Here is an 18,314-nt window from a genome sequence, read left to right on the forward strand (position 1 = left end):
ATTTTTCTACTCGCTACCAGTTGCCTGCATTTTTAATAACTGTCGCTGCATCATGTCATATGTTATTTGTCATCATCGAAACTTTATCGTTTCCGCTATATTAGAACGACCAAGCGTGTTATAAAGAAGCTTTACGGTGGACGTGATGCCAGTTCGCCATAACTTCAACACGTGACTCGTAAGAGGAGCCAAAAAAAAAAAGAAATAAAGAAAGAAAAAAATAAAGGAAGTACAAAATAAATTGGTAATTATTTTTATAACTAGAGAAAAAATGATACATAATTTTGAAACTCGAAAATAGAGAGATATATTAATTAACATTTATATCTTACATATTATATACATTATTTATTGTTCATTCATTCATTCACTGTTCAACATTCCATGATTGACAAATATAAAATTAATAATAATAATAATAATAAACAACGAATAGTAACAGAGATTTTTTTAATAAAATATTTTACATAGACGATGTTGTACATCTCTGATTCCTGTTATCAGATTATTGTTGTCCTTGTCATCTAATTCAACATTCTGCATAATTCAATCTCGTAGAACTTCTTGTTATTCATCGTAGAACAAGAGGGTCTGGATTTTTCAGTCCTATAATCAGGAATATTCTGTGAAATATATTCTTCGTTCTCACGTACAATTTTCTGGTATCGTCTATAAAGTCGTCTCAGGTTATCGTCATCGTGTAACAGGGTGTAATGCATGATTACTTCCTTTTTCAATTTTTCATATTTCCCAATAACTGGTGGGTTCATTATGATTCTTTGAAGAACCGGAAAACATATTGAATAAAGATGAGTAACGATGTAACCAAATTTACTAGAATCATTCGTGACGCCAGACGAAAGAAATTCCTGTTCAACTTCCTCGAACCACTGTGTAATGTTGAATGCCTTAAATGATGGAATTCGCACTGGTTTACACTCCACCGATGTAGCCATTCTTCAAGGTATTGCTGATTTGTCTCTTTTATATCACAACCGTATACTTATTAAATTTTAATATTAAGAAGACACTTTTTAAATATTACATAGAAATGTATAAATTTTAATGGATAAAAATCACTCTCACGATGCTACGTAAATGGAACGTAAATTGTAAGGTTATGTGCAGATCGACGATCGACGAATTTTGAAGTACTTCGTATGGACGACATAACAAGAATGAATATGTGCTATGCACGTCCGAGTATTTATTTCGAAAGATAAGATTTGAAGAAGTATAGAAGGGGAAATACGATAAGAGTATAATCGTCTTTCCCTTTTACAAATCTTCAATAAGAAAGAGAGTTACCCTCGTATCGTTCCACCCCTCCTTTTACGATATCATTGAGCTAAAAAAAGGGGTAAACTTTCCATTTACAATAGAAACGAAATAAAAATTCAAAATAATAAGGTTTCGAAAAAATAGGATAAGGGATCGTCAAACGATCATTGTGTTCCGACATCGGGTAAATCATAGATCAAGATCCAAATACACGAAGTACTATCAATCACCAATCAATCTTTCGATAAGAATCTCTTAAAAATTTATATGCATCGTGCATATTTTTATACGAGCATAACGCTATCGAGTGATCGTAAAAGTGTTAATAAAGGGAAAAAAAAAAAAAGGATATTTCAAAGATCGATGACGTTCAAACGTAAGTAAGCACGGAATGATGCGGCATTTCAAATACGAAGAAACGTCGATATCCGAACAAATCAAGCAAGGTAAATGGGATTGGGCGGTAATCTCGAAGACGTTCCTTGTGCCACGAATAAGGATGTAAATCGTCCCTGACACTCGACTTTTTTCTTCTTCGTTTCTTTCCTTCGTTTCTCGTTCCTTCCACGATTCCTTCGAAAATCGATCTTCATCGCGTTCAAATTCTGTTCGCAAAGTGGGAAATCGCGTTCATTTAGATAGATATTTCGGTAGATCGTCATGAACATACTTCATTGCCGATTTGCTGATGCATTTTTAAGACGCGAAGAATTTAGAAGAGTGTTGTCAAATGTCTGCAAAATCATATCAATTTTTTTCTTAACGTTCAATATGAATATGTAATAATGAATACATGACATATAAAATATTTTAACATTTTATCAGTAAGAAATACATTATTTAATAAAATTGAATTATTAAAAATATTTTCTTTTTTATGATGTTTACGGGATATTATTTGGCCATCGTCGGTGATTAGTAGCCTAAAGGTATCATATAGATAAGGCAAAGGTTTTTATGAGACTATCTATAAGCAGTGTGCATATTAATTGACCAAATGTTATAAATTTGGTATCTTTGTTTTTTAGTTACGCTCCTTTATGGAAGTAATAAAAGTATGTCTGGTTGATATATACACATTATCGTTATATAGCCCCATAAAATATCTTTGTTTATACACGATATAATATATATTTTGTTTATGAATAATTCTTTACAGTAATTAATAATAAACGTAAAATATATCATTCCGTGGTTTGTTTTATCTTTACTTATTCAACTTTCACTTATTTTTTATTTTGATAGGATAGATAAGATTTAGTCGAAAGATTTAGTTAGCCCAAATACATGTTATGACTCATGTTCGGCTTTTTCTCGGATAAATAGAGATAAATAAGAATTTGTTTCATTTAAAAATTTTAGTGCGTTACAAAAATGAAAGTTTAATGATTTTCAATCAATTTATAATAAATATCCAAAGAAATCATTTCTGTGATGAAGTAAAAAATAAGAATTGTTAAAATATCTATGCAAGTGACATAATTAATCAGGATTGAAATACAAAATATGTAACAGTAAATATGAACACATTAAACATCAATTTATAAAATGAACTCGCATATAAGTGAGAATATCAAATATGAAATGCGATATGAAATATTTTAATTGGTATAATTTTAGCAATTCTCCCCATATTTCTATCCCACTCTTTCTCCACTATGAAATATTTAAAACTTCTATCGTTTCTATTTCAAACTTTTGAAATCGGATACGGAAATATCCTCTTGCTCTGTATAAAAATTTACCTTGTGAAGAAATCGATTCGAACGAACGTAAAGAGTTCGTGAGTTTTAATAACGCTCTGACTCGTCGGGTCTACTACGGAGATTTTATTGATTTTTAAATGGCAAAGACTCACTCACTCTCTCTCTCTCTCTCTCTCTCTTTCTTTCTCTCTCTCTTTCCTTCTCTCTCTCTCTCTCTCTCTCTCTCTCTCTCTCTCTCTCTCTCTCTATCTCTCTCTCTCTAAAAATGTACTCGTGAATTTGAAACGTGTTTTATTTTTTGTGCCTTTTCTCATCCCTTTTGTAAAATGTTAATTAATAATAAGATAGATATTATAATGATCTCGTGAAGAGTGAAAGATTGAAAAAAAAATTAAAGTTAAATCGTAATAAAATATTCATAAGATCGAATTATTTTCTAAAGAATAGAATTTGACAATTTTTTTTCTTTTTTTTTTCTTCCTTTTTATTTTTTCTTTATTAATTTCGTTGCTGCATTATCGGATCGATCTCATTGATTCTCTTCGTTCGTTAGATCTTAGAGAGAACGAGAGTTACTTGAGAAAAGACGAATTAACTTGCTACGATTCAATAGAATATGACCGAGAAAGCTTATCGTATAGTTGGACGAAAGCCCGCTCGCCCCTTATTCGTTAGGACTCCTTTCGATCATCCATATAATCCGAGTCTCGATAATCCTCGGTCACCGGTGGTCTCGCTTACCCAGGCTCATCGATTCTATCTTCTTTTTTCATCGTCATAAACAGACTTTCTAGCTCCGACATATGTATATACATATATCTACATGATAGATATATACCGATGTGAATGGAAAATAGAAGAATTAAAATCAAATGCAAATTATTAAATCATTAGGAATTTTTTTCTGGAATAACTACTAAGTTAATTTATCTGGTGAGAATAACAGAACGAGTATCTACGTTAGCAAAGTCATTCGGTTGAAATTCGAAACGAAGAGAAAAGATAAGAAGTGGAAGAAAAAAAGAAGAGAAATGTGCACCTACTATACTTAAAGCTCTTTTATCCTGATTGGCGCGAGTCCCACGATATCTTACTGATCTTCTCTCTAATGGAGCCACGAAAATACACTTTGTTCTATCCTCCCATTATTTCTACTTGCTTGAATGATCCTGCAGCGAAAAATCTAGAACATTTTGCTTTTCAAGGATATTCGAAAAATATCAATCTCTTCGAAATATTCTAAACCTTTGCACTATGAAATCATCGCTGGCATGACAATACTATCTTTCCTTTATAATTTTGACCTATCTCTGACGTGACACTTTATTTGCTTAATCAATGTAATCAATTATCGAAAAAAATACTTTCAAAGTATTAACTAAGCCAATAAGTAATATTGGAATTTGCCAAATATTAGTCATAAAAAATCTTTCAAAAATTCAATTAAAAATTTCTATATTACTTATATATCACATATAGCTTTGAAAAATGTATTTCTCTTTTCTATTATTTTTCTTTGCAAATGGATTCAATGATTTCAAGGATATTTTCCTTTACGATAGAAAATATTTCGAATTTTATAAATTAATTTCAAATGAATCGGAAGTCGCAGCGTTACTGGGTCAAAGTCATCGATGAAATAGCTTATATACCTTCCTATCTATCTTTATATATATACATACCTACATATGTATATATTGCGAACGCGATATCTAGAGAGACGTGTAATGGGATGGGAGCGATTTTAAAGTAAAGATTTTATTAAAAAATTATTTGCACATATGAACCTAGTCGGCTTCCACTTCGACATTAGAATGAATCGAATGCGAAGTATTTTTTCATTTCTAAATACCAAGGGGAGCGAGATACGATCCGGTCGTATCTCACGCAAATCCTTCGCATATTTATTGTTACTATATGTAAATATAATAATTATATATATAATATATCTTGTTTTCGATATCTCCCATAAATATCAAGTCCATTAATTTGCTTTAATTAACACGAATATCGTAATTGCAAGTAGTTAAAAGAAAGGAGAGATCGCGAGTAAAAAAAAAAAGAAAAGAAAAAAAGTAATGTGAAAAAGTATTTGAAAAAAGAAAGAAGAAAAAAAAAAGGAAAAAAAAAATCAGTAATAGAAACTCACCGAAATTTGTCAGAATCGTTGCGTCGAAGGCCGAAAGTGTTGTCGACGTTGACGATGTTAGAAAATTTTTCGCCGGGTTTTCGTAATTTTTAATAGAGAGGATTTCTTTCTCAACGAGTATACATACGTGCGCGTGCGCTCAAAAGCTTAATTAGAGATGCACGATTAAACGAGAAGATAATACCGTTCAATTTAATTGCTCCACACCGAATAAATTTCGGACTAAGAAGCGAAGATTTTTTTCTCCGTAAGAACGGACGCATGTGCATTTTCCTATTTTGGATTACCCTAATTAACACGTAGATCTACATCTATGTGAGCGTATTTTCCCCCATGATAACGATAATATTCAAAAGAATAATTTCCGTAATTAAGGAAAAAGAAAAGGAAAATGCAAAATTAAATCTTTGATTCTCCCTATATGCGAGAAATCTCGATAAAAACTATATAAATTCTATATAGGTATATATATGTGTATATATATATATATATATATATATATATATATATATACATATAGACAGATTGCAAACGTAGTATATCTGTATATATACGTATACATATATACTCGTGACTCATACAAATATGCGAGTCAAGTCTCGAGTACTTTAAAAATTTTTTCTTAAAAAATCACGAATTGAACCGAACGATAATCGATCGAATTCCTAACTCGTTCGCATTTTCTAATTTCTTCCTCCTCCACCTCTTCCTCCTCCACCTCTTCCTCCTTCTCCTCCTCCTCCTCCTCCTCCTCCTCCACTTTTTCTTCTTTCTTTCCTTTCTCGTTTTTTTCCACCGTTTTTCTTTCTTCTTACACTCGCCCGATCTAAAGTCGCATCCTCTCCCTGAACAACACAGAGAAGCACGATACACCGTCAAGTCGGACACAAAAAATATTTTCGTCGTTTCGTTCTATAATTCCTTCAAGATATTTTCAAATGTTGGATCTTTAAGGAAATACTTGGAAGTTTAAAGAAGTTTAATTTTTTTTTTTTCATGCTAAATTGACTAACATTTTTATATTGTATTATTAAAAATATTCTTTCGATCGATATTATGTAAATATAAAGCAAATACACACACGCACATATATATATATATATATATATATATATATATAATATATGCGAAATTTGCTAAATACGAACAGAAAACCATACGCAAGCAAAGAGTGAGAAAAATATACGAGTGAATTTGAAATTCGAATTGCGGTGCCATACGGCCATTTTTCTGCAATTAACGAAAGAGCGACGGAAACGAGAGCCGTTCGAAAAATTGTACGATAATATTATCATCAAGATATAAAGATCAAAAATTCAAAGTTTTCATCGTTAGATTAAATCGTTGAATGCACGTTCACATTATGAACACGTTATAAAAAAATTTCTTAATTACTCTTTACGAGGACTGACAAGCCCCTTTCCAACTTGGTAAAGAGGACGTCCGGACGTTTAGCATTCCACGAAAATATCGAGCAAATTTTTCCACGAATTGTTACCACTAGATTTAATTTTGTTATTTTTTTTTTTTTTGCTCGACGATCAAATTATTACTGAAGATCGCGGGCGTGCGCGCGCCTACACATTATCAATAATACGAAATCTTCAAAGAGACTTTGCAATTTTATTGACAACTTGTTTTTCTTTCTGTTAATCTCTTTTGATTACTTGACGCTATTCCATTGACTATTCCACGTGTTTCAATCTATAACTATACCTAACTCTCAACGTTGTATGAATCATATTAAGCGGGAATTCACGCTAATGATAACTGCATGTTCATCGTATACAACTATTCGAGAACAAAGACGATGTTCGAACTTTATGAGAAGCCATGAAAAGCATTTTTTCTTAACAGGAATATTTCGAATAAGACACGTTGAACGTAACATCGTGTAAACGCGTTCTTTCCAATTCGTTTAAATTGAAACACTTTAAAAAATTTTCTTCTTCGTCTTTATAATTTATTATAATAATTTTTCTCTTTAGTATTTTATTCGTACTTATACGTGTTTCATTCGTCAAATTTCCATTAAAAATGTCATGATATACGATCAGTAGGAAAGGAGAAAATAAGGATTGGTTTAGAAATTTGTGAGAAAATAAAATATAACCGATCACGAAACACCATACACGAGACGTTACGAAAACGCGAATTAACCCACCCCCAGGATGTTCTTCCTCGAGGGAGCCGGAATGTATTTCGCGGTTTGAGAGGACCGACTGCGGCCGCCGCGTGACTCTAAAGCTTCGTGTTTGCCTCCGATTTGCGCTTGCGTCCTCTTTCCACCTTCCTATCTCTATAAACGCGCCCGCGCGCACCCACGCGCCAGCGCTATCCCTATATCCCTTTTGCAAGCTTGCTCCTTTCCTTCCGTCCTTCTTATTCTTTCTTTAATTTAACATTTAAATTTCAAACTCGAGATCGTTGACTGTAAGCAATATGAACAAAAATAAATAGTCGAGTGACTTCCATGTTAGTTTCTTCTTTTATTCCGACGAATATAAACGTCGGAGCATTCGCTTTTCAAACAGATAAACTTAAATAAATCATATTTTCGATTATATTAAAATTATTTAAACATTTCATAGGTCGGAACACGTATTAAATATAAAATAGAATTAAATTAATATTTGAATATTAATATTGCTTGTTTAAGTTAATAGAAATGAAATAATTTCTTAGAAAAATTCACAAGAAGCTTGTAGAAAGAACTCTTTATGACTGCAGATGTACTTAACATAGTTTGAATTTAAAATATTCGCAAGATTTTATAAATTCAATTGTTTCGACTTTCAGAATCTTTTTAGTTCTCCTTTACGGTACGCTTGTAGTTCATATTTTCTCCATACTTATCGCTGAAGTCACGAAATAATTGATAAACAACATGATTCATTTGTTTTTACCGACGACTTCGTCGAAAAAGATTTGTTTATTACATTTCTTTCGGCTGACTCATCAAAATTATTCGTCAATTTTTGAAACCAAAGCATTGAAATATTTATCGATAACGAACAAACTTTTCTAAACATTTTAGATCACAGATAATACGTCCATCTGAAAGTCTAGATATTTCGTCAATATGTGCGACCATTGCGCGTAAATATGATTTGAATTCATAATATACGTCATAAACGTTCATGCACGAACAAATGTATTTAATCAAATTTTTCCTTTATATCATATAGAAAAGTTACCAGTCAAAAAGGATATGCGGGCCAAGTAACGTGCAAGTGCGAGCAGTAAGTATATAATTTTCTTTATCTTATTGTTAACTTAAATTTAAAATTACAAATCTATTGCGAAAAACTACGATATATTTGTACTAAACAAGGACGAAATTTGTTTCGCAGTGGCGAGAAGAAGGAGGAGGCCAAGAAGGAAGAATTCAGTGGCTGTTGCAGCAAAAAGTACGAACTCCATCAATTTTCTTTTACGGTTCGAGAAGCGACTTAAGAAGATAAATCGAGAAAGAGAGAGAGAAAGAAAGTTTATTCCTTGTAGTAAATTCAACGAATGATGACCATTAGGAACTCTTCTTCTTTCTCAACTTTTTAATTTTTTTCTTTTCTTTCTTTCTTTCTTTTTTTTTTTTATTGCCTATGATTTTCGTTATCCTAATATGGCCGCCGCCATTTTCAGCATATCGACTCGTAATAACGCATTGATTCTTCATATTTAATTCGAAGATGATTTATTTTTTTTTTTGTTTTGAACGCAACGATTCAATGAGAGGAAATGCAATGGGTAAATCGATCGAATGTATGCGCAGAGAACGAAAGACGGAAAGTGGATGCTGTGGTGCCAAATGTTGCGCTGGTACGAAGGAACGTAGTAGTTGCTGCTGACATTCCTTGCTCGGAAAGGCCAGAAATTCCAATGTAATTCTTCCAATATTCGAAATCATTCGTGTCTTCTACGAAAATTGACGATACGAAGAGAACCATCGGGAGTACAATGGTAATGCACGGTGTGCGGCCATATGGATTTTTTATATTTTTTTTCTCTTAAAATTTGCTCTCGATATATGTTACATGTATACTTTTTTCTTACATTTTGTCTACTCTTAATTGATTACTCTGTTAATATTATTCATATTAATTAATTCGAAACAAACGATATTATATGTGTTAATACACTTTACGTTTCGAAATTGTTAAGTACTTATACTTATTACATTGAGTTAAGTCACACAATTTTGGCATCGTCGATTTATTTTCTTTAGAGCAAAGGAAGCTGTCGGTGGTTGTTGCATGTCAGGCTGTTGTAAAGAGAAAAGCAATAAACCCAAGGAAACTCGAAAAGAAGGCGCTAATTGTTGCAGTAAAAATAAATCATGAAGATCATATGACTCTTAAACCATATAGGATAATTCTGTAATTCTGATTTCGAAATAAATATAAGATATGCTTCGGTAAATTTTCATCTATTCGTTCTTTATTCGGAAAGATTATATATTTGTTTTCTTTTTTTTCTTTTTTTTTTTAATTTAGGAACGTGAATAAATCAAATTGATAATAACTATTATGGAATTTGTTAGAGGAGCAACTAATACAAGAACTCGATCTTCTCTTTTTTCGATCTAGTTTTATTTCATCATCGTTTCGATTTCAATATCGTATTAATCGTATCAATATGTATTAGAAAACGAGAAGCATAACCTTTTAGCAATCTTTTATAAATTTTTCTTTCGGCCAAAATTAATTAAAAAATATTCTGTTTGGCACAATGTTTAATAATTGCAAGTAAGTTTTAATAACAGTCTACGATCTTCTTATTATTTTTTATTCAATTTGTATTTTTATATTTAAAAATTCCAACGATTGTACGATAAAACCACAATCAGAAGATTTCTCATCTCGAAGAATCGATGATGTGGGATAAAAAAATAAAAAAAAAAAAAAAAAAAATAAACATTTTATCGTTTTGATACTAATATCGAAAAATTGGATATTTAAGTAGAAAACAAAATTGATGAAATTTTTTAATGATTTCCTATTTACGAAAACTAAAGGCTAAAAATATAAATAATAGAGAAGAGAGAAAAATCCTAATGGTCTCGTAGTAACGATAATTTTGTTATCATACATATTTTGCCGATCATTCTTTATAGGGAAATCAACAACTATAAGGGTCCTCCTTCTTCAATGGAATGCTGCTCTTGGAGGCAAACTTGCTGCGGCGGTGGTTGTTGCGAACCAATTTTGCCAAATTATTATTCTAGCAAGCAAGAGAACGTTAAGTGTTCCCAAAAAGCAATGGCTGCTTCTACTTATGGTTATACTTCTTGGGAAACGACGATGAATGGAACGACTATGAATTCGATCCCTAAAAGCAATGAAACGATTGGTAATATTTCGTCGATTTTCGAATAATTTTTTAAAGAGAAAATTGATGACGTTAACAACGAAAATCGACAAGATGAAATTGATTAGCATATATATATATATCGCTTTTTCTAATCGATATTGATATGTAGTTGATATTATATATAATCGCAAATAATATATATATATATATATATATATATATATATATATACATATATATATTCGCAAGTAATATCCAAATGTATCACAGAAATATCTTTGATCAGCAGAAAAAGTATTGTGTTCGAATGTGTCCAGACCAACGGTATGCTACGGCGGAAAATGTGATGATAAAACTATGAGCCAAGATTCAAATACAAGTAACACGAAGGAATATGAAGAAACAGGAAACGGTTTGGTTTCTTCTTCGACTATACGATACTCGGATCGATAAGAATAAGAAATTTATTTGGTATATGTAAAGTGTAAAAGTATCGAACTAATTGTTTGTTTTTCAAGAAAAAGACAGAAATTTAAGAAGAATATCTTTTTGATTGGATCACTTAAACATAGAATAATAAGGACTATTATTTCCCGATCCATGTCGAATAATAGAATTTTTAACCACGTTACTCTTTTCTTCCAAGAATCCTAAGTAAAAGATATAAACCTTGAACCTTAACGTTCTCTACGAAATTAGAGTTGGAAATCTGGAGCGTTCCGAGTAAATCCCTTTCTCTTTTATCTATTATTAACTAGGATTCTCGAAAGAAAAGGGTAAAGTTAAGTTTCTCATTTTCTCGACAAAATATTCAATTAAACTTTTCAACACTATTCGACGTTACAAATACGATGAGAATTAACTCTTGTATTTTACAATCTCATGTATGTCGAGAGATATTCGATAAAATTTTTTATCATTCAAGAAACGAAAAATCAATCATGATAATAAATTTCGTACTAATAACTTTTAATGCCTATTATACTATTTCACGTTTGTAACAACAAAGATTGTTTGGTTTCCTATTCGCATGATGGTCTCGTATCTGTTTTCATGAAAATTAATGGAATCGACTGGATTACAAAAGGCTAAAGCAATCACTATCGACTGCTATATTCATCCGGAAATTGGAGAATCACTCTGTGCGATACGAAACGGAATGAGATCAACATTCCCAATAGTTTCTACATTTTATCTATATATCCAGAGTATTAAGATGAATTTAGAGTTCAGTGAATGTAATATTCATTAAACTGAGTAAAAAATATAAACAAAGAGAAAAAAAAGAGAAATGCATCTTTATCGAGAAATTAACATCGATTCTTTGACAAATATCATATATTTTCTCTTTGTTATTCTTTTATCGTATCCTTTCCTATCTTTTTCATTTCTTTTCATAAAGATGATCGTTAACAGTAGCGTCATAAAGAGTCAGAGAGAATCAGAAAAGACATGGCTTTGGTCGCGTGCCGATGAAAATCGCAATTAGTTTCGAGTACGTTGGGTTGGGTATGTCGAATCGTTCGGATGTTTCGTCGAATGCAAATCGATCAGTAATTGAATCGCGCGCTCCAACGTACGATTCGCGATAGAGATTTATGCGGAACAGTTCTTTATCGAATATTCAAATATTCACAGGGCAAAGTTTTTTTTTTGTTTCGTGTACCTATTGCAAAAAATAGAGTCATAGGAGTTCGTCGATTGTAACGTCGGACTTGCGATTAGATTTATCTATTAACTGAAATATTTTACAAATAATAATATGTCGAATGTATTTATTTGATTTACGAATATAATATATATATATATATATATATATATATATATATATATATTATAATAAAAGAGTTCTTTAAGACTGGATAACTTTTGAGTTTTCTAGGAAGAATCATTATATCGAAGAAAAATTTTAAATCTTTCATAGAAATAGTTATTAATATTAATGAAAATTATATTGTTCATTAAACATTAATAGACAAAAAAATTGATTCATCAATTAAGAATAATTATTGATAAATTTTTTTATCTCATATATTATCATTGAATTGTACAAATCAATTCGTTCTTATTTCAAAGTACAAGAATCGTTTTCCATAAGGAAACGAAAAATGTAATAAATCGTATTCATTGTGGCGCTTGTGAATGTAATTTATATGCTACTTGTTTATAGGTCGATTTGATATCATAAACGAAATATTGATAGAACGAAACATGAAACATAGCTAGTTGTCAGAATATCAGCATATGTAATGATAACTGATTTCGTGAATAATATATTGAAGTAAAGAAAAGAAAAATATTTCACCGTATATAATAGTAATATTATTATATTTATGAGGAAAAAAACAACTATACAAGGTCTACTTTGGCCATTCTTTGTTTGAACAATTTAGAATGATATCTGATTAATAAAAAATATCATAATAAAATATTGCTTTAGTGAGGTGCAGTAAGTTTCGCCATCAATCTCTCCTCTGACAGCTAAATTCCAGTGGAACGCGAAATCCGTTAAATCAAAAATTCCTATGTCATCCTAAACTATTATATATGTATAAGCATTGTTTCAATTGTATCGATTTTTTGAAATATTGTTTTTTTTACTTTTCTGTTTTTTTTTTCCCTACAAAATGCTACAAGTCTAAAAATATTTCCAAATATCATAAACAATTCTAACATATATTTCAAATATGATAAAAGATGTAATACGTAAAAAGAGTTATATCAGAGTTGTCACGCATTATACGAATTTAATGGAACCATTAGACGAAGGAAACGAAATTCAAAATCTGTAAATAAGAAAGAGAAATAATATTTTCCGAAAGATTTAAATTCGAATCTATGCGAGGATAATAATTACCAGCGGTTGCAATTTGACATAACATCTGGCTACTTGAAACGCTTTATCGCAGAGATCATCTCCAGCTGAAAGAAAAACATTTTGTTATCTTTGAGATTCGAAAGATTTTTAGTGATTTTAAAGAAACGATTTACGGAGGCAAAAGTCGAATGAAATCAAGAAGGAAAATACTTACGGACGGACTTGCATCGACGGAATATTTCCCATGAGGATTCCTGTATAAATCTCGGTAAATGTTGAAGTGCCTTTTCCAAATCCGTCCACTGATCGTTGTCATCGAGTATACCATTTTTCATCATAAAGCATCGTAGATAACATTTTATTCGTGGATCATCTTGCTCGAAATCGCCGTCTTTTAATTTTTTCAATGATTCTACAAAATATAGATATCGAGTTGATTTCGTTTATCTTTTATAATCATCATATAATATCGTATCATTTAAATTTATGATGTTACTGCACGACAATGATATAAAGGTTGTTTAAAATGATTTTCAAGCTAACACCAAGTTTACCCTTTAAAGGGTAATCGATCAATTTGACGTTGGATCAATCATTATTCCATTTGTCTATTAAGTACCCTTACCCCATGAAACCATTGACTGCTTGCGGCATTCTCTCTTGATATCCGCTTTCGTCGAAACCTGCAAAATGTATTACGATTGGTAGACTCCTTTATCTCTGGGTTGCATAGGCTCGTTCTATACGAGTCACGATGAGAAGCCACGAAAGCGAGAAAACGTGTTGTTTCGATCACGAGATCGCCTATATTTCCCTATGTATTGAGTACATAGGTAGATACATAAACGTACACAGAGTATCGCGTAAAATCTCATTTACAGGACTTTCTATTTTAGGAGGACAGGATACGGCGAACGAACAAACTCATGGTTCTCTAGGACAATAGAACTATCATGCACTCCAAAACGAGAGCGGTGCAAGGCATTGTGTGTGTACGCTGTGCAACATGATGGCCGTAACATTCGTCGGGCGTAATGAATTTTGAGAAAGAGAACGTACGAACGAAATTAAATCACCTGTACATGTATACATTAAGTAACTTTACCGTTGGGATAATTTTTCGAATAGTTTTTTCTTAACTAATTTTAAAGAACATTTATTCATACGTCGTGTAAATTCACTTTTCATCGATTATAAGATTTTACTGACTATAAGAAGATACTTAGAGTATAAATCTATTATGTGTGAGCTAACGTGTGTTGATACAACTATAATAAAACGCTTACAACTCAAGTAACAATAGTTTTTTCAGAGCATCGACACGGAGAATGAACATTTAAGGGTCAACGATGCATCAAATTTCAAGAGAAAAACATAGATAGCATAAAATAAAAAAACAAATGATGTCACGAGTATCGTCCGAGATAAAAAAAAAGATTAATAAAGAGGAATTATCTTTTGTTTCTTGCGGAAAAAAATCGACAAAAAAGTCTGAAATTTGATTATAATCATCGCCATTAAATTTCTACATTATTAGATGTCTTTATTGTCTCATTGTATCGTACGTTTGCAACTTTCACTCCAAATTTTCTCGTCATCTTATCCTTTTACGATCAATGATCCATAATCACGTTGAAATAATCAGGTTCGTAGAAAATTTACTAGACCATCGATTATCGATCAGACGTACCAGAAGAGCCAAGAGAATCGTGCAAACGACGAGCAATCGACCATTTATCTTCATTCTTGAATCAGAGAGCCGAGCTTTCTTCGAATTATCTTTCGAATTTATCCAAGAATTATCCCTTATCTCCACACAAACCGTATCACTTTTTTTGTTCCTTTTCTTCTCGTTTTACCAACTAGTATATCTTCCTTCGAAACTTTTGCGAATCAATTGAATCGGATACTTCGAAATTTATCGGAACGCTTTAATTGCACCGTCCGTAAGTATATAGCTCATAAAAAATGCATGTATACAGAAAGTTTACAAAACTTTACATACGTATTATCGCTCGACCTAAGTATATACTCGTAATGTTAATCGATTGATAGAGAAGTATGTCAATCGGGTTAGTCGGTTAAAACGATTCGTTTTCATTTATGAATAATCATTATATACAAACATATATTGCATATTTATTTCATTTGATTTTAATTAATAATTCTTTTTTTTTATTTATTTGTTTATTAATTTATTTACTTAATTTTTTTGGTTTATTTTTTTTTTTTTTAACAATATTAGTTGCATTATTGTTACAGCTACTGCTGATATGGAGATCTTTCGAATAAATCCAATAATTGATAAACCTGTAAATAAAAATGTTTATATAAACAATTAGAATGTAGAAGTTAAATAAGCCACAATGTGTATTTACCTCTGGATTATAATCGAAAAAGCATTTTACTATATCGTAAGCATATTCGCAAAGTTCGTTTTCTCTTTTGAGAAAGGCTGAAAACATGATATGTATATATACGTATAAATATTTAAAGAACAAACGTATTTTTAATTGATTATTAGGAAAATGTTAAAAAGGTCTAAAAATTAACATAGTAAACCTAATTTTGAAACAAAACCTTTTGACTTCTCCTCATTTTTATTGTTGCATATAAATAGAACTGGCCTAGATGATTACTGTAAATCTTCATCCAATAGATTCAATGCGGTTTGTGGATAAAACATTCCAAAAGCATCCATCTGTTTAGAAAAATTCTTGATTAAATTTTTTTGAATACAAAATAAAGAAAATCATAAAATCAAATAATAAAATACAGGAAGAAAAAGAGATATCTTACGATCTTGATTTCCCTTGAAAAGACAATACAAGTAACATTTGTAAGATTCTGGATCATTGTCATACTTTATGTCATACTTTAGCTTCTTGTCATACTTTAGCTCGTCTGGAAAAACATTTTAATTAATATTTTTTTTTGAATATAAGTTTTTTGACGATGTATCTAATCAATAAACTTTTGTTTTTACCTGCGATTAAGTTAAATTTCTGAACACATTTTTCTCTCGCGGGTCTATAAAGGTCATTGTTTCCCTCATTTCCTGAGATTTGAATAACGTATAAGAGAGAAAAAGAAAGAGAGAGAAAGAAAGAGAGAGAGAGAAAGAGAGAGAGAGAGTGAGTGAGAGAAAGGAAGGGAGAGGGAGAGAGAAATTAACATGAGCAATAAAGCATACAAGCAGTGATTTCTGTGACGATCGATCGGAATCGTACGATTCGTTCGGCAAATTGCTCGAGCGTGACATTAATCGCGTAGCTGTCACGAACCAACGTACGTATATCAACGATAATCGAGTTGTTGGGATGTTTAATCTGACCGAATCGCGGTTAGAAAGATTTCCTGAGATTCGTCTTAAATTGGAGTGCTTCTAAATAGTCGTGCTTTCCCATCATCGATTTAATCGATTATAGAATAATGTAGTAGTATATATGTCTATTTGGATAAAATTGAATTTTATTTTCAAATATATCACTTTATGGATAAAAGAAAGTTATTAAATGTCATCATCTCTATTCATAGTTGAAAATATTGAATGTCACTTATATCTCTTTTTTTTTTTTTTTTTTTTTTTTTATTAATTAACAATTGAAAATTGAACTCTAACGAATTTTTTTCTATTTCGCGTTGAAATGAAAATTAGTTTTAGTATAATCATACCGCCACTATAATACAATTACTATATAAGGAAAAATTTGCTGTATAAGGGAAAGTTAATTTTTGGATACGAAGACGCAATGAATGAAAATATTGAACGGAGTTTATAAAAAGGGAAAAAAACTTTTAAGACACTTACTGTTATGAATGCGACAAATAATAGAAAAAAATTTTTAAAGGAACACATCGTCCACAAGAAAATGTATACAATTTGTATTTAGTTTTCCACGTAGCTCTCTTGCTTATAGGATATTTTATCTCAAAAATTTGCATAATTTTCTTTACTAATGCTCACGTAGCACATTACATAACTAGTTTAAATCTTATCTTATCTATTTAATTTCAACATAAAAATACGATTTATTTAATTTAACGATCGCATGTTCGTCCAAACGAAATAATGAGCAAATTTTATTATGTTTCAAACATTTTATATTTTATTCTATTTTATTCTTTATATTATTTAAGGAAAAAAAAAAAGAATTTCGCATTTCGCGAAATAAATCTATTTGAAATCTATTCCATTCGATTTACGTGAAAATGATTAAACGATATCATAAAATATATATTAAAGATAAGAGAAATATTGAAGAATTATTATTTGAAAGAATAAAATTAACACGCATTTTGACGAATTTTTAATGAATAATTATGTTTATCGTTATTTACTTTAAATATAGATAATTCGACAAGAGACAGAACCAATCGATGTGTCACAATTTTCTTTTCCGAGTTCGAACGGACATCATAAATTCGATTCGTATTTCTCCAAGCTGGCAAATATAGGAACAAAAAAGAATAAATCCGGTCTTCTTTTTTGGGAAAACGAAGAAAAAGATTAATTTCCTTTCAGAGTCCGTTTACCCTTGTAAATAGCCGGAAGCGCAGGTGGTCGTTCGATAAAAGAAGAAAAGGCTGTTTGGTAATCGGATGTGAAAGAAATATTAAGGGTCTGTTCAAAAGACTTTATATATATATGTATAGGTACATGGTGTTCCGTAACTGGTTCTGGCAACCGATAATCTAATGATATTATTAGATTTGCTGACAAATTTAATCCACATAGAATAGAATTATTCTTCAATCAAATATTGTTAGATAATTGCCTGGACCTTTAGAGAAACGTGTTATAATAAATTCTCAATATCGGGTTACGCGATAACGTTACAAGATATCAAAGAGTCCTTTCTTTTCGATTTCTAAATTTATCTAAAATAATTATCTTAAATAAAGTTATTAATATTTTGTATCTCGTTAAACCTTTGGAAATGTTAGCCATAGATATATTTTAAAAAATTAGTAGGGCTATTACAAAGATTAAACTGAATTTTAATCAATTTCAATTAACGAGCAACAAAATAACGTGCGAGCAGTAATT

The 18,314-nt window shown here is 30.8% G+C and overlaps 3 protein-coding genes and 1 long non-coding RNA gene across 6 annotated transcripts in view; 1 reads left to right on the forward strand and 3 right to left on the reverse strand.

Annotated features, from left to right (window-relative positions):
* The window catches only part of Dop1R2 (dopamine receptor 2), a 46,842-nt gene extending 41,345 nt beyond the window's left edge, over positions 1-5,497 (reverse strand). For both annotated transcript variants that reach the window (XR_004840379.2, XM_035883821.2), the window contains exon 1: positions 5,137-5,497. The gene's annotated coding sequence lies outside the window, so the exon portion shown is untranslated. The remainder of the gene's footprint in view (positions 1-5,136) is intronic.
* A 2,721-nt stretch (positions 5,498-8,218) lies between these two features.
* LOC146872389 (uncharacterized) lies at positions 8,219-10,899 on the forward strand. The gene is made up of 7 exons (XM_085662822.1): positions 8,219-8,235; positions 8,325-8,378; positions 8,490-8,546; positions 9,362-9,459; positions 9,899-10,013; positions 10,247-10,485; positions 10,736-10,899. The coding sequence occupies exons 1-7, from the start codon at positions 8,219-8,221 to the stop codon at positions 10,897-10,899; spliced, it is 744 nt and encodes a 247-aa protein (XP_085518948.1).
* A 1,779-nt stretch (positions 10,900-12,678) lies between these two features.
* Positions 12,679-15,234, reverse strand: Obp9 (odorant binding protein 9). The gene is made up of 5 exons (XM_085662669.1): positions 14,955-15,234; positions 13,890-13,947; positions 13,479-13,676; positions 13,304-13,368; positions 12,679-13,232 (listed from the first exon to the last, which is right to left on the reverse strand). Exons 1-5 carry the CDS (start codon positions 15,006-15,008, stop codon positions 13,206-13,208), a joined length of 402 nt encoding a protein of 133 aa, XP_085518795.1. The 5' UTR covers positions 15,009-15,234; the 3' UTR covers positions 12,679-13,205.
* A 274-nt stretch (positions 15,235-15,508) lies between these two features.
* On the reverse strand, positions 15,509-17,364 carry LOC146872390 (uncharacterized). Of its 2 annotated transcripts, none has more exons than XR_014983287.1 (5): positions 16,251-17,364; positions 16,064-16,168; positions 15,845-15,965; positions 15,643-15,719; positions 15,509-15,574 (listed from the first exon to the last, which is right to left on the reverse strand). It is a non-coding gene; the product is annotated as an uncharacterized LOC146872390 (long non-coding RNA). The 2 variants fall into 2 exon arrangements; XR_014983288.1 differs by having other exon boundaries at positions 15,827-15,965.
* Positions 17,365-18,314: the final 950 nt, after the last annotated feature.

The sequence above is a fragment of the Vespa mandarinia genome, chromosome 19, assembly GCF_050613455.1.
Source record: "Vespa mandarinia isolate Hongniang chromosome 19, ASM5061345v1, whole genome shotgun sequence".
In the NCBI taxonomy this organism is placed as follows: domain Eukaryota; kingdom Metazoa; phylum Arthropoda; class Insecta; order Hymenoptera; family Vespidae; genus Vespa; species Vespa mandarinia.